General features: G+C 41.0%; 1 protein-coding gene across 8 annotated transcripts in view; it reads left to right on the forward strand.

Moving 5' to 3' along the window:
- The first annotated feature begins 2965 nt into the window (after nucleotides 1-2965).
- Nucleotides 2966-23255, forward strand: part of TMEM206 (transmembrane protein 206) — a 21485-nt gene continuing 1195 nt past the window's right edge. The window contains exons 1-9 of one of the 8 annotated variants that reach the window (XM_026072337.1): nucleotides 3241-3392; nucleotides 3673-3769; nucleotides 4063-4083; nucleotides 5525-5635; nucleotides 7687-7841; nucleotides 9337-9479; nucleotides 16165-16309; nucleotides 19833-19937; nucleotides 21607-22315. In XM_026072337.1, the coding sequence (XP_025928122.1) occupies nucleotides 3730-3769; nucleotides 4063-4083; nucleotides 5525-5635; nucleotides 7687-7841; nucleotides 9337-9479; nucleotides 16165-16309; nucleotides 19833-19937; nucleotides 21607-21768 (882 nt within the window). In that variant the 5' untranslated portion in view covers nucleotides 3241-3392; nucleotides 3673-3729 and the 3' untranslated portion in view covers nucleotides 21769-22315. Of the gene's footprint in view, nucleotides 3424-3672; nucleotides 3770-4062; nucleotides 4084-5416; nucleotides 5636-7686; nucleotides 7842-9336; nucleotides 9480-16164; nucleotides 16310-19832; nucleotides 19938-20926; nucleotides 21051-21606; nucleotides 22316-22655; nucleotides 22820-23255 lie in introns of those variants that run through there. The other 7 variants (XR_003254651.1, XM_026072341.1, XM_026072335.1 and 4 more) reach the window with 7 other exon arrangements.

Below are 23255 nucleotides of genomic sequence, written 5' to 3' on the forward strand. Positions count from 1 at the left end.
GGTCGCCGCGCGGCCCCAGGCGTGCCCTGGCCCGGCGCTGTGGCCAAGCGCCCTTCCTAGAGCTGTCTGATCTAGGTGCCGAATCGCATCCCGGCGTGCCAGAAATAAGCAGTTATTTGGGGTGCGCGCTAACTCATATTCTGCCTTTAAAAAGTCGGTCAAAATAATCAGCAGTAATACTTTAAGCATATGAGAGATGTACGGTTGGCTGGCGCGCTCTGTAGCTGAGGCTTTCATAACGGGGAGCTAGTCTGTCGGGCATGAAAAGTGACTTTGGTACCAGAGCTTTCAGATTGCGAGCTGAAGGCCTCATTATCACCCTGCCAAGAGCCTGACGCAGCACCTAGTTTGCATATCAATGTGCAGACTCAAGGCTACCATAATTCGTTGCTCGTTTCTATCAGCCTTCCTAGAAACATAAGTTACTTGTGTTGCGCTCACCAGCAGTAGAAGCGTGTAGCAGATCACCGCTGTATCTTGCAGGCAAAGGAGCACAGCTGCGTACCTTCCTGCAACAGAGCTGTGTGTGGTAGGTAGTTTGGGGCTTCATTAATAAGCTCTAGCTTAGTTCAGTACTGTCCGTTTAGTTTCAGCTTCTGTTTTTTGTGTCAGACCAGAAGGCACTGAAAGGTGATGAAGCAGTGGACCAGCAAAAGGCCTGCGTGGGCAAGCTCTCTTTATTTATGAGGGTTTTGTCCACTGATTATCAGGATGGCACTAACTCATGTAAGAGCCTGTATTTAGGGGGAGTACTTGAGAGAGTTAATGAAGTCACGCAGATGCTGAAAGTATGGACTGGACTATGCATGTTACATTTCTCCCATGTGTGCCAGCCACCACTGGCACTGCTCTGTATGTTTTGGATTGTCCCAAACTCTCTGGAACCAGTCTAGATGGTGTGCAAGTGCAGCAACTGTATTTCCATCCCTTCTCTGTTGTTGCCTAGGGCAATCTCTGATGCCTCTGCCTCCAGGTGGGATGCTAAAATGTCTGGAATTTCCTTCTCTGAACTCCTGTTTGTCCAGGGCCTTTTCTTCCCTGCTGGTGCATGACTGAAAAGGAGCTGCTGGGTCATGAGCAGGCTCCTGCAACTGTTTCTCCTTCAGCTGCATGCGCTGAGCCCAGRGGAGGGCTGAACCATCTGTTTCATGCTCTTCCTGTTCTTGACATCCTACCYTATCTCTCAGCCTCCTATTGCAAGCTTATCTACCCTGCAAGTTGGTGTTCCTTTTGCTTTAACACTGTGCTTCACCCGTTTATCAAAAATAGCATGTAGGAGAAGCTGGCTTGCGAGAGTGAATACCATTAGTGTATGCTGGTTTCCACTGGTGTCTCTTGCCTTGATTTGGGCATTCTGTCATGCTTGGAGGCACCAGAATCAGCTGCCATTCAGTGATGTGCTTGCTTCCCAGTTGTTAGAAGGCTGTAGCTCAGCATGTCTGCGGGTCTGTGCTGCTGTGTCTTGCAGAGCGACTGTGCTGAACGCTGCAGGCTCAGGACGCAGCGCTCGAGTCTGAGCCGTGAGCAGGGCTAGCCTCTTCATGGCCCCAGTGGGTTCATGTAACTTCCCTTCTTGTCAAGTCAGGTGTTTGGGATTCACGGTGAAATTGGTTGTCTTCTGGTGGTCTTGTATGCCAGTTCAGTTTACTCAGTACAGTACTCTGTGCTTCTGACTAGCAGTCCTTTGCTGGTTTTAAGCGTAAAAAGCTTATGAACTTACATCTGCTTCATTAAGTACAAAAAATATAGTCCCATACTGGGTATTTTGCTTCTAAAGGATGCTGAAAGGCTACATTTTTCTGGCTTTTTCTTCTCTATTCCTACATATAAAAGAGTTGCTATAGATGCTCTAGAGAGGGAGATAATAAATGTTGCATATTGTGTTCTTGTTTAAACTTGTAGTGGGATCTTCTTCCTATCAGGAATAGAATTCACTTACCTGCTGTATAACCTCAGTTGATGAGGTGTCTGTACCAGGAGAATGATTTCTGATGCAGAGAGGAGAGGCAGTCAGTCAGGAAACTGCAGTGACTTTGTAACATACATCAAATTTTTTGGATCAATTCTGGCATAAGGAATTTGCACGAGTGTAACTTGAACTAGCTTTTAAGCTGATTTAGCTAAACCAGAACATTAGGTTCCATGAATACTCTTCCTGTGTCAGAACAACTTATTTTGGGTCAGGTAAACAAATAGACCTGATGTGATCCTACAAAAAGGAACAGAGATTCTTAATTTATTTTGTTAATATAATTGAAATAAGTATCTTTAGTTTTACCTGGGAAAGTCTCCTGCAAATGAGCTCATTTTAACCTGTTATTTACCCTTTTACCCTGTGTCTCACACTGTGGGAAATCATGCTTTATTTATGTGCAGAGCGTTTTAAAACAACTGGGTAACTGCTTTCAACTTGCATTGTCTGGTGGAAGTGAATACAGAACTGTGGCAGGAGATGATGGAGACTTTACCTCAGTCTTCCAATGTGTGAATGAGTCTACTCTTTTCTAATAAGTGCAAATGATGATTTGTTAATGGTATAATGATGATAATTTCAATACTTAATTAAAGCTGGACCAAAGAAAAGCCCATCATTATGGATACATGCACGCGACTGCTGAGTAAGTTGGGGGTGTAAAACTTAAGGCAGCAGCCATGCTGAATGCTGTTCACTGTGCACACGTTTGCCTTGGCTTGGGAACAAGGCTGATCTCCCATACCTAATTAGGTAGGTGATACCGTGTGTTCAGCTGCAGCAGTTAACTGTGCAACACATGATACGCTGTAAGCTTGTGACCTACATTACCTTGCTGCAACTTGTATGTTGTACCCTGACGCGAAAGAAACTTGGGAAATATATGGGAGATACTTTTTTAAAAAAAAAGCTGTCTAATACTTCATGATCTCTTGTGATGCCTATCTGATGTGACAAGCTTCTGGCTTTGACAGAAGTGTCTTGGCAGTTTGGGCCCTGAGCTCTGAATAGCAAAACAAGAAAACCTCTGGTCTCTGTTGCTGATTTAGAAACACTGGAAGACTAATCAGTTGCGTAACCACTAATATATAATAATGTGTACAGTGAGCACAAATAAGTACCAGAAATGTAGATGTTTGTTTGTTGTCTTGTAATGACCCATCTGCGTGTATGGCTTAAGACTGCATTTGAGTTATTGCCCTAATACCTGTCAAAATGTAACTTACTCCTTATGCACCTCTTTATTAAGAAGTGCTAATGCTCTGTTTGCCAGTATGTGTTGTGGTTTGTTTATGCCTAGAAACATGTTCTTGAGTGACAGAACGAAGTTCCTGCTTATTTCAGAGGCATTGCCCTAACTGGGAGTTTAAAGTGGGCTGAAGCTGCCAGGAAAACAATAGCTTTGATCTTGAAAGAAAAGGTGATGTTATTGTTGAAGCAGCAGAAAAGAAGTAGGTTAAATTTAATGTGCTGTCTCTCTCTTTTTGCAGTGGGCAAGTTACTTAATTTTTACCTTTGGRTTTACATAAATGTGGCTTTTATATTGTGAACAAGTGGAACAGAGGTTGGGTACTCATGGGATGGGGGCCTGTTTTTGTGCATTTGGTTAGTTGGAGCCTTTTTTATTAGTACTGTAGAAATTGCAACAATTGCAAGTTGAGAGAACATATGGAAACTGAACCACTGTTTTAACTATGCAGCTGAGTGAAGATGTGGAGCAAGTATCTGAAAACCCAACAGATGAGGGAGGAGGAGAGATGGAAGATCATGAAGATACCAGCTCTGTTATTTTACCAGGTGAGAGCTATTGACCCAGAAATCATCGACTTTAAGTGCCTGATAAGCTGTTTCTGTGTGAGTTTTTTTTTTTTTTTTTATTGTACTTCTGACAGCAAGTGAGACACTAAATAGCTTATTGTGTGGATGAGGAATAAATACCAATGAAAAGTCAAGGAGTTTTTCCAGGGTTTGAGATGAGAACATTTCTTTGTCATGTACTGTGCTAGATAAAAGAAAATCTAATTCTGAGATAGCTTAATACATCTTTTTTTTTTTTTTTAAATGTTGGACACATCCTACCTGAATTGCAGCACCTATGATGGCAGTGAATTGTAAGTGAAGCTCATGCCAGATGAGCAAGATGCAATATTAAACAGATGTGCTTTTAAACAGATTTTAGTTAGACTGTTCAGACCTGCTTTTTGGTGGAGAGGGGAAGGCATTGTCAAATATGTTTGTTGCAACTCAGATTTAGGCATTAGGGTAAACCAACCTGAAGTGGGTATCACCCAAATATTTTGCAGCTGTTCAAGGCTTACATTTTTTTTCAGTAGTGCAATTTTGTGCTTGCTAATATCCTAATTTCCTTGACTGCCATCTCGTGACAGTGAACTTGGGAACATGCGTGTGACCATAGACCTTTATAAGAGGGTATGTGTTCTGCAGGAGCTATTAAAAGGCTAGTGTTTGCTGGGGTAAGGAATAAACAGCAAACCGTGCTCTTATGGTTGAAAAGCAGAATGTGGCATGGCCTGAGAGGGCCTGACTCATTAAATTACACCGCACAGAAAAGTCAACTTAAAATATGCCTACTTATCTCCTTTTATATGTTGGTTTTTAATGCTCATTTTGTGTATTCAGCTATGTATCACTCACAGTCAAACTGTGACATGCAGAACTCAAGAATGCCTGAACTTTTTCCTCACAAATATTACCAAAAGAAGTAGAGAAAGTAAGGGGCAGGGGAAAGTAGTGTTTGTGTGGCTGTGCATGTACAATTGAGATTAGTGTGAAGATCTTCAGAAAGTAAGCTTTGAAGGAAGGCAGAGTTTGAGAGATCCAGATGTGTCTCTTTCTAGATGTAATTGGAAGAATCCTTCTTTTGTGAAACTTTATGTAACGAGCACAAGGAGTTAGGATTTGGACTTCAAAAATGAGAGGGTAACAAGTATCTAGTTTAGTTCTACAGTGGTGGAGATATACTGCAGATAGCTGTGTAAGAGCATTAGAATATTATATCTCTCTGCTGACTTATATGCTAAACGTGGTCAGAATCAGTTCAGACTGGGAGGGGGGGAAGTGAGTTGTTTTTTTTCCAAGAGGTAAGATTGACCATCTGCAGACTTGTTTCCATGAACTTTGAACTTTGTTTCTGAGCTGGCCTTCTTGAAAATAAACCTCGTTTTCTGCCTTCCTTGTCCTTAAGCAGAGTGCCAAATACAACATATGAAAAAGAGGCCCGGTCTCTGGATGATCATGCCTTATGCTTGAGAAGGAAACAGCTGTTTGACTGCTCAGCAAAAACAGTCGTAGTTGTGTTTTTTAAATCAAACTGAGCTGGTGGTTTGCTCTCCTTTCAAGCTATTGAACTTAAATGAATATTGCATAAATTCAGCCCAAAAGTCTGTATTTTAAAGTCCTAATTCATATTCTGTTTGGTTCCAGAGAGTGAACTGGGTACCAGTGCCCCCTATTTGCGTTTCAGCAAGACCTGCCTAAAGAATGTTTTTTCAGTAATTCTCCTGTTCATTTATCTGCTGCTTATGGCTGTAGCTGTGTTCCTTGTCTACCAAACCATCACTGACTTCAGGGAGAAGCTCAAGCACCCAGTGATGTCTGTCTCTTATAAGGAAGTGTCCTTGTATGATGCACCTGGTAAGACTGGTAATGGACCAAATGTGTCAAGTTACTGTTCACATTTATCCTGGATTGTTTTACATGGAACAATTTTTGATGTTAATTCTGCAGAGCCCACTGTGCATATGATGCTTTGACCCAGATCTCTCACTTAGTCTTCTTTAATTTATGGTGTCTTGACTTTGCGTGGAATGTTAAAGTTATAGGACAGACTTTTGGGCCAGTAAGTTTTTGGCCAATTAGTCACTGACTTTTCTGGCCAATAAATCACTGACAGGAGCTGTGGAATCTTATGCTATGTCTCCTAGATAAGTTTTTGCAGACTCTAGAATGGGCCCTTTTTTAGAGGTAAGAAGATCATTCATTACAGAAATACTCCCAAAACTGTTTCATCGAGTAGGGTAGCACATAGGATCTGTACTAGGACCTCAGCCCTGCAATAGACTGTCAGGTACTGTTGACAGTAAAGAAGAAGGTGGATTTATCAAACAACCACAAAATAATCACAGTGCCACTTTCTGCTTCTGTTCTGTGTTGTTTACAACTTGGTATTACATCAGTAGGCAATGACAGCATGATGTGACTGGAAAGAAGAGTGTTGGCATAAAAATGCAGTGTAGCATCAGAACACTGTGCTGCACTTTGCAGGAGGGATTACTCCACAAAAGCGTTTTTGAGTAGTGACTTCTATTTTTTTTTTTTTTTTTTTTTTTTAATTATCCAGTAACCATTCATAAACAGAGCTGCACTAGCAAATGCAGTGCAAACAGCGTTGGAAGCTACTTGTATGTCAGTTTCCAATTTAAAAACAACACTTCTGTTTGAAGTGTTAGGGCATTTTACAAATACCCCCTCCAGCAATTGTTGCTAAAAGGTGAGTGTTTCATGCTGTTGACAGCTTCCTGTAGTTGTTTTTCTGTATGGTCATTTAGGCTCAGCTCTGTAAGTAGGTTCTTGCGTTTGGCCTGTATGGATCTGACTGTAAGAGCAGGCCTTTCCCTGTTTTTTCATGTGAGCTTTTCATACAACAAGAGGGAGAAAACATCATTTAAAGAAACAGAGCAACGTGTCTGTAAATCTGAAAGTATTGGCAAAGGATCCTGCCACATCAGAGAACCTAAATTAGTGCAGCCCTTTACTCCTTTGTTCTGTCTAAGTGATGAGATTCCAGGTTGCAAGCTTGGAGCACTGAAGAGGGGGATAAAGCATTTGTAGACTTAAGTATTCTGACTATTTTGACATCTCACGTATTGGTGGATGAGTTATTTCAGTTGTGCAAGTTACTGAATCATATCTAGTAACTCAGATTATAGTTTTTTTCAGTAATTGATCTAGATTATCTTCAAGTTAGTTTGTTTCCAATACTAAATGTGGCATAACAGGATTAGTTTGGGGTTTTGTTTTTTACTAGCCTTCTAGGAGAAGAGGAAAAAATACAGTACTTTTTTTTTTTTTTTTTTTTAATGCATGCTATTGGTCTGCAACCATTGATTTATGGTATACACAAATATATGAATTTCCATACAGGTGAAGAAGCGTCCTGCCCACCTGATGATATAAGTAATAAGGGATGGTAACTGTTTGTACTTGTTTGATGGCTTTGATTTTTATTGTGACATATTATTTAGTGAACAGAAGATACTAGATGTTCTAAAGAGCATCTTTTCACTTTCATTAGATCAGCTTGTTAAATGATAATATTTGAAAACATGTACACACTGAAGCACTTCATGCCCCACTTGACTTAAGTGATCTCCTGACTTATGCATTCTTCTCACTTGGGGCCAGCAGGACTGATTAATTGGGAGGACTAGTGAAATTTATTAACTTCTGTGAACTTTGAATCATCTTAACAGAGCATGAACCCAGATTTTCTGCAGCACGCTGCAGGGATTCTGTCCTGATGTGGCTGGCACTGCTCTCCTGCCCTTGCAAAATACTGAAGCACATGGTTTAATTTCATTCTTTGCTGGATCTTGGCAGGATAGCTCAGCATCCTGTGGGATTAAATCCCAAAATGCAAATCCATGTACTTGAGAAAGAAATCAGCTGTCTTCAACTTTTTTCCTCCAAAACAGGTATTGCCTTTTACCCAGGCAAGGCTCGGCTGCTTAGCTGCAAGCATCATTACTATGATCACATTCCGCCTCTGATAAATCCAGGTCAGCCAGGAGACATTGAGTGCAGCACTCAGAGAATCAACTACACAGACCCTTTTACTAATCAAACTATGGTAATAATAATAAAACAAAACTTATTCAGTGTTTTTTGTTTGTTTGTAATTTGAAAGTAAAAATACATACCAAGTGCTGCAAATACTCTATTGCTTCTATTTTTTTTTTAAGCCATTTGTCTCTTTGTTTTCAGAAATGTAAAGTCAGTGTGTGTATACATGTTGTGGATGATCAGCTGTTATGTAGATGTGTGTGTAGCATGAGCACCTGAAAAGAACAAAATAAGTCTCATTTCTGACAGTGCAACTCTTGCTTCTTTCCTCTCCTAAATGAACTGGCAAGCAATCTGCTTGATATCGTAAATCTAGCTTTGACTGAAAGCGGTAGCAGTTATTTCATTAAGCAGGGATAGCTTCTTTCTTTTTGTATGTTTGCTGGAAAGGAAATACTATTTTTGTCACACTTGGAAAAGTCTTAATTGAACACCAAGTGTTTCATTACACTGAGACACAGAATATCAGATAGGCCAGTAACGTGGGTGCATTGAGTGATGGTCTGTCTTAAATTGCCCTTAAAAATGCAGCAAATCTAGCTTCTGTATGGATAAATGTTCAGAAAATATAGTATGAAATATGGTCATTTGTATCTCATTTAAAGCTATTGCTCAGATTGTTTTTTTTAAGGAAATTAAACACTAAGAAATAAACTGGTCAGCTTTTCTTCCCTTCATGTTTTGCCTTTCATCCAGTCACCATTTCTTTCTGGGAAGTAGCTCCTCTTGTTTATTTAAAACTAAGATATTCTAGGTGCAAGTCTGGTATTTCATTTCTGCCACTATTTCTCCTTCTGCACATTTTAGCAAACTAAGAGCTTGCATGTTATGCTGCAGGGTAGATTCGTTTAGAAGCTTGCTGATCCAATAGGCTCCAGCTTGCAACTCAGTGGCGAGGTATGGAGGCAGACCTCTGAACCATACAGAGCTCTGTTCAAGTTGACTGAGTCCTTTCTCAAGGAGCACCTTGCTGTCTGATACAATTGCTGTACCACTTCAAGCTGAATTCTGTTCGCTATCTTTTTTTCAGCAGCTTGCTTGAAGTGTTGGGGGCTACATAACTGGTCCTCTTTCTCAAGGAGAAGCCCTGCGTTCTCCACATCAGACTCCAAATTAACTTATTTCAAACTGAGAGCTGAAAGTTCCTAGACTTTAATGCTCAAAACAGTTTTGATTTTTCCTCCTGCAGAATGCAAGTTGCAGAGCTTTAACTGTTAATTCCCCACATGAAGCCAAATGACTGTGATAGAACTAGAGCAGATTTCTTAGGAAAAAAAAAAACATTAAATCTTGATTTAAAGACCTCATTCTTACACTAAAAGTAGGACTTTAAGTATGCCTTGGCATTCTTGGTAGATATTTTAATAGATGGTACTTATTAGAGGTCTGGAAAATCTCTGTGTGTATTAGATTTCTATAGGGCATTTGTGACAGATGGCAAATTCATGAACAGGAAATGAGGATTCCTCTCTCATTCTCACTGTCTCTCTGTCTGCTTATAGAAATATGCTTTGGTTGTTCAAGGCCCTCGTGATGTGAAGAAAAAGGAACTGGTGTTTTTGCAGTTTCATTTGAATGGAACAGACCAAGACTTTAGTGCAATTGACTACCTTCTGTTTTCTTCTTTCCAAGAGTTCATCAACAGGTATGTATAGAAGTAAAGGGATGAGCCCATAATTGCGTTGAACTTGTTATCACAAAAGTACTAGTGAAAGCAGGGTTATTTAAGTGAAAATTACAGAGGCTTTTATGATAATTCCCATCAAATTTTGGTATGTTTGGATTAGTTTGATACACTTTCATGTCTTGCAAAAATGGTGTCTGGTTGCTCAGCTCACTTTTTAAAAAAATTAACTGAGGATATTTTCAGTGACAAAAACTGCCCTTCAGCTATGCTTCGGTCATTTGTGGCTTTAATTTCTAAGTTTGAAGTGTGTGTGGCTTGCTGCTGTCTGCTGCTGCGGCTGATCAGGAAGTGGGCTGTCCTAGGCAGCGTGGTTATGAAATGCACTGAAAGCACTAGTGTTTCTGAATTGCCTTTTTTTTTTTTTTTTTTAAAGGTCAAATCTCCAAATGGGTTAATTATGATTTCATTGAAAGATTAACCATATTTGTTTGTATTACTGGTTTTATGTAAGATGCTACAGAATGATGTAATTCCATGTATGATGTTTTCAAAAGTGCTTCTTATTGGTTTAATGATGGTGTCGTCAGAGTAACTAATCGGCCTTCTACTAGTTTTAATAGGAGCAGAATTAATCGTGTGTTGATCTTTCTGGAAAATCCCTCTCCTTTTCCAGGCTTGTATGAATAAACCCCATGCTTAACTATTTAATTTTTGCTTTTAATTTCAGTCCAAGTTCAGTTCTCTCTGTGATCCAGATTAAAACGCTGGCCAAAAGGCATTAGTTGCAGTGAGGCCTCACAGAAAGCTTTGATTTGATAATGGTCAGAGACAAAGTGAAAAAGGGACAGGGGATAAAGGGCATATGCAGGATGAAATAGGGTGAGGGAGGGGAAGAGAAATAACACTATAGATTTTATTGTAACAAAGCATTCTTGGAGGCTGAGGTGTGATCATACTGGTGCTTCTCAGAGCAAATACTATAAGTATTCACAGTCACAGTATCTCTGGGCAGTCAGAGACCAATTTTCTGAATTTGCTTTCTACAAAGCATTTCTACTACAGTGGGGGAGAGAAAGACATTAAGCTTCATTCATTGCGTACTTTCTGTAACTGTACTAAAACAACTCAGAAAATGCTAATGTTCCAGGTATTTTAAGCGTTGATATTTCAGGATGAGGAAATGCCAACTGAGAACAGTGATGTAGAAGGTGCTATTTGTTCCTTCTGTGCTGGATTTTCTCAGTTTCTGTGGCTTGCGCTGCAGTTAGAGGTAGTGTGCAGTGGGACTAATTTGTGCGAGGAACACAGCTGTTTCTTTACTTCAAGGCACAAAGGTTGTTGCCTGAGACCACCCTTGGAGAAATGCAGAGCAGAAGGCACTGTTGTGTTGCGTCTGGTTCCTGTCCCTTGTAGAATGAGCCAGCCTATCAAGACTCAACTTGGTTTGTGCATACCCAAGTCTTGAAAGCCACGTTTCTGTGCTCATTATACCAATTTGCTGATAAGCCTTTTTAGAGGACTGTTTCTTCCCAAGTTAAGACATGCATGTCCTATTTAAGCTGACTTAGTCTCTCCTCCTGCAAGCAAGATGCAAGTCTGCATGCTGCTATCCCAAATGCTTGTGCCATGCATTGTGCAAGGAAAGGTGCTAGCTCAAAGACTGAGATTGTGCCAGTGTAGACGAATCAGCTGATTGCTGTAAGCATCTATAAGCTGCCTGGGAGAAACCTGGCTCCCAGCCTCCTGCCTCCAGGTTTGCCTGATCAACAGGTTAAATGACAGAATTGATCATGGAAGAGAAGGGGGAAATGCCACTTTGTTCCTAAAGAAGCTGCCTCATCTCAGTATTGGAAGGCACCGGAGCTGAAGCTGGGAGAGTGAAGGCTGAGCATGGGTTATGTTTGGAGCAGTGTGAAAAGGTAGGAAGTGCTGTTGTCTGTTTGGGGAAGCATCGTTTGTGCCTGTTTGCAGCAGGTAGTAGGAATAAGATTTGATCCTGGTTTTGAACTAACTCGGATACCAAAAAAATTAGAAAAGGTATGTAAGCCTTTAAACTTAGGAGTAAATGATTTGCATGTTTAGGTGAAATACACTAAGTTGTGCTCAGAGGTGTTTTGTTAGCATCTCTTTTATAGCTTTCTCCAGACCTTAGTGTAAATTGTGTATCTTCTCTTGTTCAGTACTGCGTATTGCTGTCCTGGTGTCCCAGGACGTGAACCGGACAGGTTCGGGGTAGGTTGAAAATTTAAGTTTTCTCCTGACAGTGAAGTGCATGTGAAACCTCATGTTATGTGGAATGCTCTTCTTCTGTCCAGCTTGCAGCAGAAGAGAAAATAGAAACGACTTCCTTCTGGTTGGTCAGCCAATGCTAAATTTAGCTGATGGGAAGTCAGGACTAAAATATCCTTGGAAACGGTAGTGTGTTGACAATGTAAATTTTGTCCTTCTGAACAAGCTCTAAACCTTCACTTATGGGCCCCTGTTAACTAATTTGTCTGATGAAGTCTCTCACTAACTGGTTATGAGAGCATATTACTAACACTGCATCTAGCAATTCATGTAAAGTAATTGTTACTAAAGATGACGAGATATGATAAAATTCATCAGATATCATAAATATCTTTACAGAGTTTTGCCATGTCTGCAAACAGCTTAGGTTGAACTGGATGAGTAGACTATTGTAAAGTGTGTTTTTAGGGTATTCCATCAACTTAAACCACAATTCCAAAACCCTTAAAGTTGGTGGAAAGAGTCCTACTGTATCTACACGACAGTTTCTCTGTAGGCATCATTATGTGCAATTCACTTTCGCTTTAAATAGCAATAATCATATCATGAAGGCTGCTGCAAGCATCAGTCATAAGCAATAATAGAAATGGCACCTAGGGATCTGGTCTGTGGATTTTTTTGAGGCATAGCAAGTGGTGAGGACCCAAGCAAGCTCCACTTGTTTCTTTCAAGGCCTTTATTCTCTGCAGCTCTTGCATTAAAATTGGATCGGCAGACTACATTGAACTGGTACTGCTTCCTAGTTTTGTTCTTCTGGCCTTCACAGAACATTGCTGGGCTGTGTGCTATTGTTGAACTGTGAGCTGGTGTGATACTGCTGCTGGCTCTTTTTTTTTTTTTTTTTTTTTTTTAAGACAGTGGCAGCTGCTCTCTGTGCCATATTAATTGCAGGGAAGGAAATAATGAAACCCTTGCAAATTACCAAAAAAGTGTAGCTAAAAATATAAGTTCCTTTCTCAACTGTTATTAGTGTAATACATGGGTTTAAGAAAAAAATTCTCTAAACATGTTACCGTCAAAACTATTGTCAGCTTAACATGTAAAATAGCTTATGGTTATGTGGGTTAGAAGGATCCACTGCAGGGCTTAAGCCCATCCAGGCATAGGTTAGGTATCCCCAGTTTGGACAGATATAGTCTCTTGTGGTCTAGGCTGATCAGTCTGCATGGGGGCAGTGCGCTCCCTGGTAGGAGTGTGCACTGTTGGTAATGACCGAGAGTGCTGGCTGGGGAAGACCAGCGCTCTGTATTTTGTCCCTGACTGAGGCAGTGGTCCCTTGTACTTTTCTTTTCTCTGCTGTAAAGTAAGAATCTCATTATTTATTTTGTGTGGTGTTGAGGTACCATTAATATTTTGGGAGAGCCCAGGAATCTTACAGTACACCAAAAGCAAGTATAAGGTTCAAAGGTATAATAGGTGGAGGAACTTAATAAACAAAGTAAGCGTGTAGCGTTTGTAGGATGTCTGTCTTTGGGGTGAATACAGGGAGTTGAAAAGAAACTGTCTTTCTGGGGTGAGTTGTTCTTCAGATTAAAATCCCTTGTCTGTCTTTCATTCACTTAGTTGTATGTATTTTTTAAACTGCATTATTTGTCCTCTGCTATTATTTGTGCAAAGCTTGTAGCTCTGCTCTGCCTGCTTTTTTTTTCCTGACTCTGTGGCAATGGTCTGGATTGTGGGTGCATGCAAAGAGGTGCCTTCTCAGATCACTCCTCCACAACTTCTCCTCAAAAGAAATTAAGCTCTCTTTTTCAAGCCTACAATTACTGTCGAAGGCCAAGTATGCTATTGCTGTCTGCTTACCATGGAAGTTGTGGCTGTAATGTTAAGATTTATTTCGTGTCTTCCTGCCTGGATTTTCCATGTTGGTTTGGAAAGCTTTTCCAGGATGCTGTGTTTAGTCATGCCTTAGGCATATGACTAGGCTGGCAGAGTGCTAATTATGTCTGTTCCTCTGAGCAGCAAGGCACCATGCTCTTCCTGAATCTGTCCCATCAGCTACTGGTGTAGCTACATATTGAAGGGAGGAGAAGTCTTTGTCAGACTAGGTGTCCCTGTGTCACTGGTTTGTATGGCAGGGAGCAGTCAGGCAGTAGGCTTTGTTCTGATGCTCTGCCCACTCCTTTGTGCGGGTTAGAGAGGTGTACTGCCATCCTGTTGGGATGACCAAACCAATGGCTAATGCTACAAATAGATCAAGATATTCCCAAACAGCTAAAATGCTCTAGGATATAATCTGTCTCGATATGGAGAGAAGTGTATTAATTTTTCTTTCCAGAAATGCTTCCTCTTTCTGTATGTATGCACCACGCAGTTCTCCACCACTTGAAGCCCTGACTTGAGAGCCATGGCTTTGGGTTTCGCTTCTTACCAATATGTGCTTGTTCACCTGTTAAGCTTGAGCAGGCACTGCAGTACAGAGTAGCCATCAGTATGCTACTGTTTTTATCCGTGTCTGCTCCTGCTGCCTTGTAGAGAAGATCTTGGTTTGTAGGAAGAAAAAGAGCCCCAATTCTGAAAGCTAAGGGAAAAACACACGAGAAAAGCGCAAATCCACCAAGTGGTGGTGCAGGGCAGATCTTCCTGATTGGTCTGTTCTTCAGACAGAACCTTGTTTTCAGTTCTGCTGTTCTTTACCTCTTTCTCTTGAAAGACCAAACTATTTTAGTCTCCCAACAGACCTAGCCACGTGCTCCCTCTGCCGTATGGGCGAAGAACTTTTTTCCTTCACCTACGAAGATGGATTTATCCTGGCTGAGTCAAAAACCCTGTTTTGCTCCTTTGTCTCAAAGGACCAGCCTACCCTGACACGTMTCTCCAACCTGAAATCTCTCTAGTGAAAATCAACAGTCTGTGCTTTAGTGATTCATGACTCATCACTGTGGTTCACCCATTCATTTCAAATGAAACCTTATTAAAAAGCAGCTGCAAGGACAGGCTTATTTCATGGAGAAAGCAAGCAAGTGGCTAAAATCACAGTACAGAGGAGCTCCAAGTAAATAAACAATCAGAGTGGTTAATTCAGTGTGCCCTGTGCATTTGCTAGAGACAGGATGAAGAGCAGGTATGCCATATCATAGAGCTACACCTACATGATGGGTATTGGAAGCCCTAAAATGCTCAAAGTCACGGTATTAAAAAAGGGCACAAACCAGTCCTGCTGTTCTCCACCTACAAATATCTGTGGTTGCACATTGTGAGAACAGCCATGTTATTACAGAGCCTTACATCAAAGGTATGTTGTTCCTAAAATACTAGGAATATGCTAAACGTAAATTTCAGAGCATGTTAAGTATGTTTGCATTGGAGCTGGTTTATATGCACCCCAGAGATGTGGGATAAAGCAGCCTGCCCTGGGTCTAGACTGTTTCTAATGCCTTCACTAGCTATTTAAAGCTAGTGATAGTCACGGCTCTAATTCATTCCAACATCACCACTCTAACAGAAGCCAAAGCTTAGAAGTAAGAGTGTATTTGTCAGCACAAACCTGTTACCTTAAGTCCTCATTTCCATAAAGTACAAAAGAAGTACTGTGCCAGTCAGTGTCTTGGAACAGGCCCATCTTCCTGTGCCCAGGCCTAACACAGGAAAGCAAAGAAGTGGATGGAGGCATGATCCTGGCCTGTGTATTTTAGGCTTTAATCTAACATAACTCAACTAAGTAAACTGAGAATTAGCAAAGCTGGGCATCATGAAGGAGGATGGTGAAGGATTAGCATTGTTAGCTCTGTTCAGAGCAAAGTTATATCCTACAACTGGTGCCATTAAAGGGCTTGGGCTTTGCAGTCCTCAAGTATTTATTTTCTAAGTACCTCACTACTGGAACAAGACAGCCAATGTGAACTAGCCAACCTTGAGAAATGAGAAGTAGCTCAGACCTAACAGGGTAGTGCTAACAGGGGACCAAGGCTTCTTTTAAATCCTGGTCTCCTTCTACATGAACCTCTTAGAACCACTTCTGTTATCCTTTCCACCTACAGAGTTTTTTCCCWCTCTCTGAAAAACTCCAGTTACTGGCTGGAGAAAATACTACTTCATCTCCCACTTCCCCCCCAATGCCCCACTTCCTGGCATTGCGGCAGGTGGATTCCTGGGCTCCTGGCCGCGTTCTTCCCTCTCTGAGGAGTCCTGAGCAGAACCAAGTTCCCCTACAAAGCAGAGCAATCCCTAGGGGGATGCAGAACTGGAGGGTGGTGGGAAGCCACATCAGTCTTCTGCATCTGGGAGCATGAGTGCAAGCACTAACATTCATCAGAACGTTAGTACTGACAATGTTTTAGATGGAGTATGTTTCAGCAGTTGAAATTTAAACAGAATTTTGAATGTATTTTGAAATGTCTGTGGGTCTGACATTGTGCTRTGTGCAGTGCTCAGGTACTGAGTTTGGTCAGTAAAATAATGTTTTTTCCTTTAGTCCAGAAAAAGCAGAATTCATGAAGGACTGTGAAAGCTCRTACTCCAGTTGGAAGTTTTCTGGAGGCTTTCGAACTTGGGTCAAGATGTCCTTGGTGAAAACCAAAGAAGAAGATGGTAGTGAGACTGTTGAATTCAAACAAGAGGTAAAAAATGCTCAGGAAGAGTTTTTTGAAGCACTGTTAGTTAATTAAAAACTAGTTACTGCCAAAAAGTTGGGGTTTTCTGGATGATAATTGGCTGACAGAAGCACTTCTTGGAACAAATGGCAGCAGGAGTTGGAGAAAGTTCGTTTTTTGTTTTTTGTTTTAATGCAATATCAATAAACTGGCTGTTGTTTCATTGCATTCTTTATACCACTTGTCACTGAGCAGTTTCAGAATCTGAACTGGCTGTATGGTTACTTGTGTTCATTCCTAACATGGAGAGGTTTTATAAAAGCATAAATACCTTGATGTGCCTAGAGACACATCTCAGAAAAACATGTCCTAATGGAGAAGCCAGAAAATCCAGCCCTTGACTGTACTATAAGTGAAACCTGTGCTCTGAAGGGATTGGTTTCTTAGAAATATTAACACAGCTACCTTTAGTTCAAGGCTAGGATTTCCAAAGTAGTTGTCTAAATAATAGCTAGGAATGGAAAGAGGTATTGTTTAGGTTACCAGAAGGGCTGATGTTAGAATGAAGAGGTAAACATAAGCAGAGTATCCTTTGTAGCGCTCCTGATGTCTGCTTTTTGTTTGGGTTTGGGATTTTTATCTGTTGAGTAGCCTTATAAACATGGAATAACTCAATTTCTTGCATCATTTAAAATTAGAAAATATACAGGTGGAAGATGCAGACTTCAGAGCTAGAGATAAACTCACTGTTTGACTTTCATTCCTGTTCTGTTCACACTAAAGGACAGGAGAATTGTGTTTGAGTCTGTTATCTTGCTCCCAGTGTTGGTTGGAGAGGAAGAGTCTACAGAACTGATAGCATTGCCCTTCCTTTCAAGAAACTGGTGATAAGAAATGAGAGTTTTAAGAACAGTCCCTTTCAAAGAGTATATCTTTAAGAGAGTACATTCTCTCTTCGCTTGTGGCACACTTGGAAAGAGTATTTTGCAGAGACCAAAATGAAGCAGAAGAAATGTATCTTCAGTTCTCACAGTTAGGGCCTTCTGTGGCAAAGCCTCAAGGGAAGAGCAGTGCTGCAGAGCACCAGCTGTCAGGTGGGGACCTTTCTGCTCCTCAGGAGGAGGACAGCAGGAGAGGAATCCCAAAACCATGCAATGATGGCCTTAGTCTGGCGGAGAGGAAAGGATGTGTCAGGCACCTGCTGTCATGTAAGCCCTGGCAGCAGTTGTCTGTCTGTCCTTCACCAGCTACAGCTCCGTATCACCTGCCGTTTGGCACTTAGCTAGTGAAGGAATTTTGAAAGTCCTTCTTTGTGTGCCCAAGTCTAACACATCTCAGATTGGAAACAAAAGTGTGACTCAAACTCAGAAAAGCTGATCTTTTCTTGACTGTAAGCATGTATTTAGTCCAGCAGTTATGGACTAGGAACTAGGAAGTTGGAATAGGTACAAATGTGAATTTCAGGTTCCAGATCCCTATTAATAATATAGTAGAAGTTGAAATAGCTCAGGCATAAATTGCACTTGTCTTATTTGACAGTACAAGACAGTACAATGTCCATGCAAACTGAATAAGGAAGTCTATTAGCCTTTCAAATGTGAAGTTAGGAGATGGCATAGCAGAAAGATATGACCTACAAGTAGTGGGTTAAATTGTGTTCTGCTTGTTTTCTATTGTGCAGTTTTCTTCAATGAGTGTAGTGATGGTACACTTCAATAATTAAATGAACTGTAGTGGACAAAGATAGGATAAATCTGAAGCAAAGGTGTTTGACCAGAGTGGGTTGGAAAACATGAGGTGGTGGAGCCTTAAAGTGCTCTGAATGGACACACAGTGTTGTAACTCCTGCTTCTATGTGTTCACAGCCTAAAAATGTGGTGTATGTGCAGGGAGGGAGAAGGAAGCCTGAGAGAAATCTTAAGGTATTTATAAAGAAACTAAGCCATGGTAAATAAGCTGTTAGGAGAGGCTTTAATGTCTGCTGAATCACTGTTTTCATATGTATAGTCCATGTTATAGTCCTGAAATGAAATAACAATGCTGTTGGATTCGTTACTTCTGGTACAGTATTAAACTAATCTAGGAAGAGCAACAGTACTCCCTTGTGTACAAACCAAGATGGAAATACTCCTTTGAGGTTTAGAGAAGGGACAAGTCCTTCCCTCAGTTGTTTGGCTGTATCTACAGTGTGCTTTCCTGATAAGTAACTGTCTGGTTCTTGCATGGTTTATATCGTCTCCTAGCAGTAGTGGGTTTAGTGCAGACTGCGTTATTATTGCCCGTGTTCAAAGTCTGTGTAGTTCCCTCTGGGTTTTGGGGTGTGCGTGTGTGCACAAGATGAGATATTTTTCTGGGGCCTCATGTCTCAATACTTTGCTGATTCTGGTTCATAAGGCTAATCATGCTTTCATGTGGCTGTAACATCTAATTTGATAACCTAATTGGTACCCTGGTTATAAAAGCTCTTTGGAGTTGTGCTAAAGCTCTTTCCATAGGTCAGTGCCAGTTTCAAACTGTAACCTAGTTACTGGGAAATATGTTTTTGATCGTTAAACTCTAGGCTTTTTTTCACCTTCCACTTTCATTCTGCAGTTGCCAGTATCTAGTTTATCCCTACAACTGATTCTTCAAGAAAACATTCTTTCTGTGACCAACCTGTAGTTCTCTGGCAAATAAAGATAACTTAGCATTCATTCATTAAAAACTTTCCAAATAACTCTTCACCCTATGTGAATGAATTTTTGCTGCCCTTGAGGGGGAAAAACTGCATTTTAATTTTTAAAAGTAGGTGTATAAAGGCATTTCCAAAGCTAACTGCAATAATCCAAGAATACTGTAGGCTATGTTTAACTTCTGTATTCTTGGCTCTGCTGGAACAAAGTACATTCAGTAAGTCACTTGGGCAGTAACTTACTAATGAAGGCTGCGGTCTGGTATCTCTTGCTCTCCCTTGGACTGTACCAAACCTCCTGTTGACCTCCTGCAAACTGGAACAAATCTGTTTTGCCCTTGCCTGGTCACATCAAGCCAAGCCATATATCTGTTCTGCCATTCTGATTTTAAAGAGAACGTGGGGACAAAAATGAATGTTTGAACTAAGTGTGTGTAAAGTATTAAGACTTGCAGTGCTAGTACATGGCTAAGCCCTGTGCTGCCACTATGTGCGTGCACCAGAGCTGTGCCTTCATCATGCTGTGTTGGTACCTGCTGTCCTGTAGGCACTAGCTGACGGGCATCAAGTATGTACAATAAAGCATTACTAAAGAAAACAAAGGCCCTGGCTACTAGTATAAAAATGGTATTGCTATGTCTCACTGAATGGGAAATAGGAAAAGAATGAGGTTACATGAAACAGATGGAGGATACTGAACTTTCTATGCTTTGGGAGCCTAATGTTCCAGGTAGGGGAAGGCTGAATTTGAAGTCCCTTAACGATCACCCTGCTGTAAAATCTACTCTTTCCACCTTCCTCCAAGCCTTTGCTGCTGTGCAGAAGACTGTATTAAAAAAATCAAAGAAAGTAACATGCACCTTTTCTTCCTCTCTCCAGACTAGTGTGGTTAACTATATTGACCAGAGAACTAAACCAAGAAGCGACCAGCTGTTTTTTGTGGTATTTGAATGGAAAGATCCTTTTATACAGACTGTTCAAGATGTGAGTAATATACTAGTCCTTTCTTGAATTGTTGCCTGACCGGGTATGTATGTGGTGCGTGCGCATATGCCTTTATTCCCTCACTCCAAGGGGAAACTAAAGGAAGAGTGAGGTCACTTTTAAAATTTTAGTCCAAGCTCTTTTTTACAATCAGTAATGCTGGGGGTCAAGACCATTCGAAGCCTTTCTGTGGCTTGGTGACACTCAGCTTTCTTACTGCAGCTAGATGCACACATTGCTAAGAGAAAGCATGTGCCCCCTATGCTTCAGCAAATTCTAGCTTCAGGTCAAGTCTGAACTTTTTGCTTAGATAAGTGTGCTTGAATAAACTGATTTAATGACTTTTCTTTTTAATTGACAAGCCAGAAACCTAGACTTAAATCAGAATAATAAAAATCGATCGGCTAGTGTATTTTTAACCCCTTATTTGGACAGAATTTGGTACTGCGTTAAAATGCACAAAGTACTTCTTCACAGTTTAGTTCATGATCTTAAGTATGCTGGAGCCAAAGGTGTTGAACGTACCAGACAAGACAGCTATCAGTCATGGGAGTGCTTAAAAGGTGTGTGGGCCGCTGTGGGTGGGTGCGTTCAAGCCAGCCACCAAGGAATCCACGGAATTCTCTGGAATCCTCATTTTCTTGCCCAGCAGCAGGGTGTGACTGTAGACAGTGCAGGGCAGGATTTGGTCGCTGATCCTCTGCACTGCTKCTGGTGCATCTGTGCTGGGGCCCTCCACGCAGGCAGGCTCCTCTCGCCCCCTCCTGCAGGATGGGGGGGTCACACCTCTGCCTTCATTAAAAAGCTGTCCTTGATCCAGCGAGTTAGAGGTGCTTGTTTCCTCCTGTTGAAGCTTCAGCCCTAGCTCACAAACACTTGCAGCTAGGGCTGCTGCTTTTGAGAGGATTTACAAATACAGAAAGCCCTGTGTTTTAAGACCCTCTGCTCTGATGGTGATCTAATGACACCTCTCTTGTGCTGGCTGTCAGGGACAGATTGCACAGGGAAGCTGAAAGCTGGGTGCTGCAGCACTTTATTGCTAAGCCTCTTCGATGATCTGCTTGCTTCCTCTGAGATCCTAGAAGTCATCCACATGCCTAGAGGTACAAGGAGAACTGAAAACTATAAATACACTAAGTACTCTTGACCCAAATTTACTTAAAAATAGAAAGATAAAATACTGCTGTAGGTCTACAGAAACAGTTGCTATTGTCAAAACCTGCTTTAGCATTACCATGCTGTCTTGTTAAAACTTTTCAGTAGTGGCGTGTTTTAGGTGAGTGCTTTGTCTTCTTGAAGACCTCCTTTAATGTTACTGGTGATTTTTGTAAATCTTTAAATAATACATTATAGGAAGTTTAATCCCTAATGTTAAAATTAGCAATTTACCTGTATCTCTAGAAGTTGTTAAACAATTTACCATCTTGAAATAGTCTAGAAGAATTTAGCAGCTAGTATAGACATCTTCTGGAATCAGTGTATTTCCTTCCTGGCTGAAGGAATTGGAAAGACCATGGAGTGAGGTAGATGTTTGTTTGGAGAAGGCACTACAGAGTAAAGGCATATGCTGCAAGACACTTCAGTTTGAAAACTGGAATTGGTTGTGATTGAACAGGTATAATATTGGCTGAGTCAGATGAGAGGGAATAATATTTTTAATTTCTTTCAGATAATCACAGCAAATCCTTGGAACATGATTGCTCTTCTTTGTGGTATCTTTTTGGCTCTGTTTAAGGCAGCAGACTTTGCTAAGTTAAGTGTTAAGTGGATGATCAAAATCCGAAAGAGACATCTGAAGAGAAGAAGTCAAGTAATGAACCACATAAGTTGAGACTAAGACTGCCTTTTAAGTATTCATAGCAGAAGGAATAGAAAATAACTGGAATAAACTTCAATCAGCAATACAGCAATTAAAGATGTAAACCAGGTATATTTTCTTCAGAAGAACACTTTCACAGCCTAGCAAACTGACATTTGAACTTCAGAAAGGAGCTAACCCTAGGACAGATCTAACAATCTCATGCTCTTTTAATCCAAATTTAATACATTTACCTCAATACATGGGGGGTGGGAGAGGAGAGAATTCACTAACGCTCAGAAAGTCAGTGCTATAGTGGTTAAGTTCTAAAACTGGACAGTGTTTGAATACTTCTCAGAACAGGTGACCATTTAACTTCTGCATGAGCTACGACCTGCGTCTGCTGCCATAATGCAGTTCCTTCCAGTGAACACAGTCAAGGAGTAAAGAACACAGAACAAAACAGTCTTGCCTCCTGTCTCCAAGGTATGAGTTAAAACAAAATACACTGGAATTCTATTACATGTCATTTTTGATTTAAAATGTATTGACTCCTAATATTAAAAGATACCTAAAATAAGCTATTGTGTGCATTGTCTGAGATTACCTGCTCTTAGATTCAGCTGGAGCTGTACAGGAGATAATCCAGATAGGAATATTAAGGGAAGAAGTTTAAGTGAAAAACAAAAATCTATTCCTGATCAGTCTGACTCAATAGTTTAGCATCTGAGTTGAAGATAGACTTCAAAGTCTAAATCTGAGCTATGCTGTTATGTTCTTCCCCTCTCGCTTGCACTTTTTTGCTAACAAAGTGAAAAACAGTCTCATCAGCCTGGCATATAAATGTGATTTTCTGTTACATAGACTGAATGTGTGTTAACTGCCCTCTGGTGTTGTATTTTTTTTTTCTTTCTTGTAAGTCCTTTTCTGAAGCGAGATGCCTGACTCAGAGTTGTAGTGTCTACAGGGCAGTAAGCACCAGTATGTTTGCTCTGAAGGGGCTGTTGCAAGGGGAAGTGCATGCCAAACAGGTCTGCTGTTGCTGCTTCCAGCCTCTGATAGAGGAACGTGAATTAAAACAGAAGTAAGTTAGTTCATCAAGAGTAACCTCCTCCTTTTTTGTGTGCGTGTGTTTCCTTAAAAGTAAGAAGCATTTTGGAATAAAATTTACTACTTTCAGCTGATTTCTAGGGCAAATCATGGCAGTGCTATTGACCGCACATAACCTTAGAAAAAGGGAGTAGCCATTTTCTGTAATAAGGAAGGCAAAGAGCAGTACTGGCTGCAGGGATTACCAACTGCTAGGGCCTGGCAGCAGAGTGCAGGGTCTCTGGTGTCTGGAYACAGGTGAGGGGCGAGCAGCAGGCAGGACCGGATTACAGCCCCCTGCTACCTGCAGTTACCAGGCTTGCGTTGCTGCGCTGTTGTGACCGGATGCCTTGCCTCTTCCCCCAGGTCCTGTGTTGGTGCCTCATACTGTTCATAATTTGAATTTTGTAGTGTAAGCTAACTTGAGCATA

Source organism: Apteryx rowi, unplaced genomic scaffold (assembly GCF_003343035.1).
Source record: "Apteryx rowi isolate R43461 unplaced genomic scaffold, aptRow1 scaffold_34, whole genome shotgun sequence".
NCBI lineage: Eukaryota > Metazoa > Chordata > Aves > Apterygiformes > Apterygidae > Apteryx > Apteryx rowi.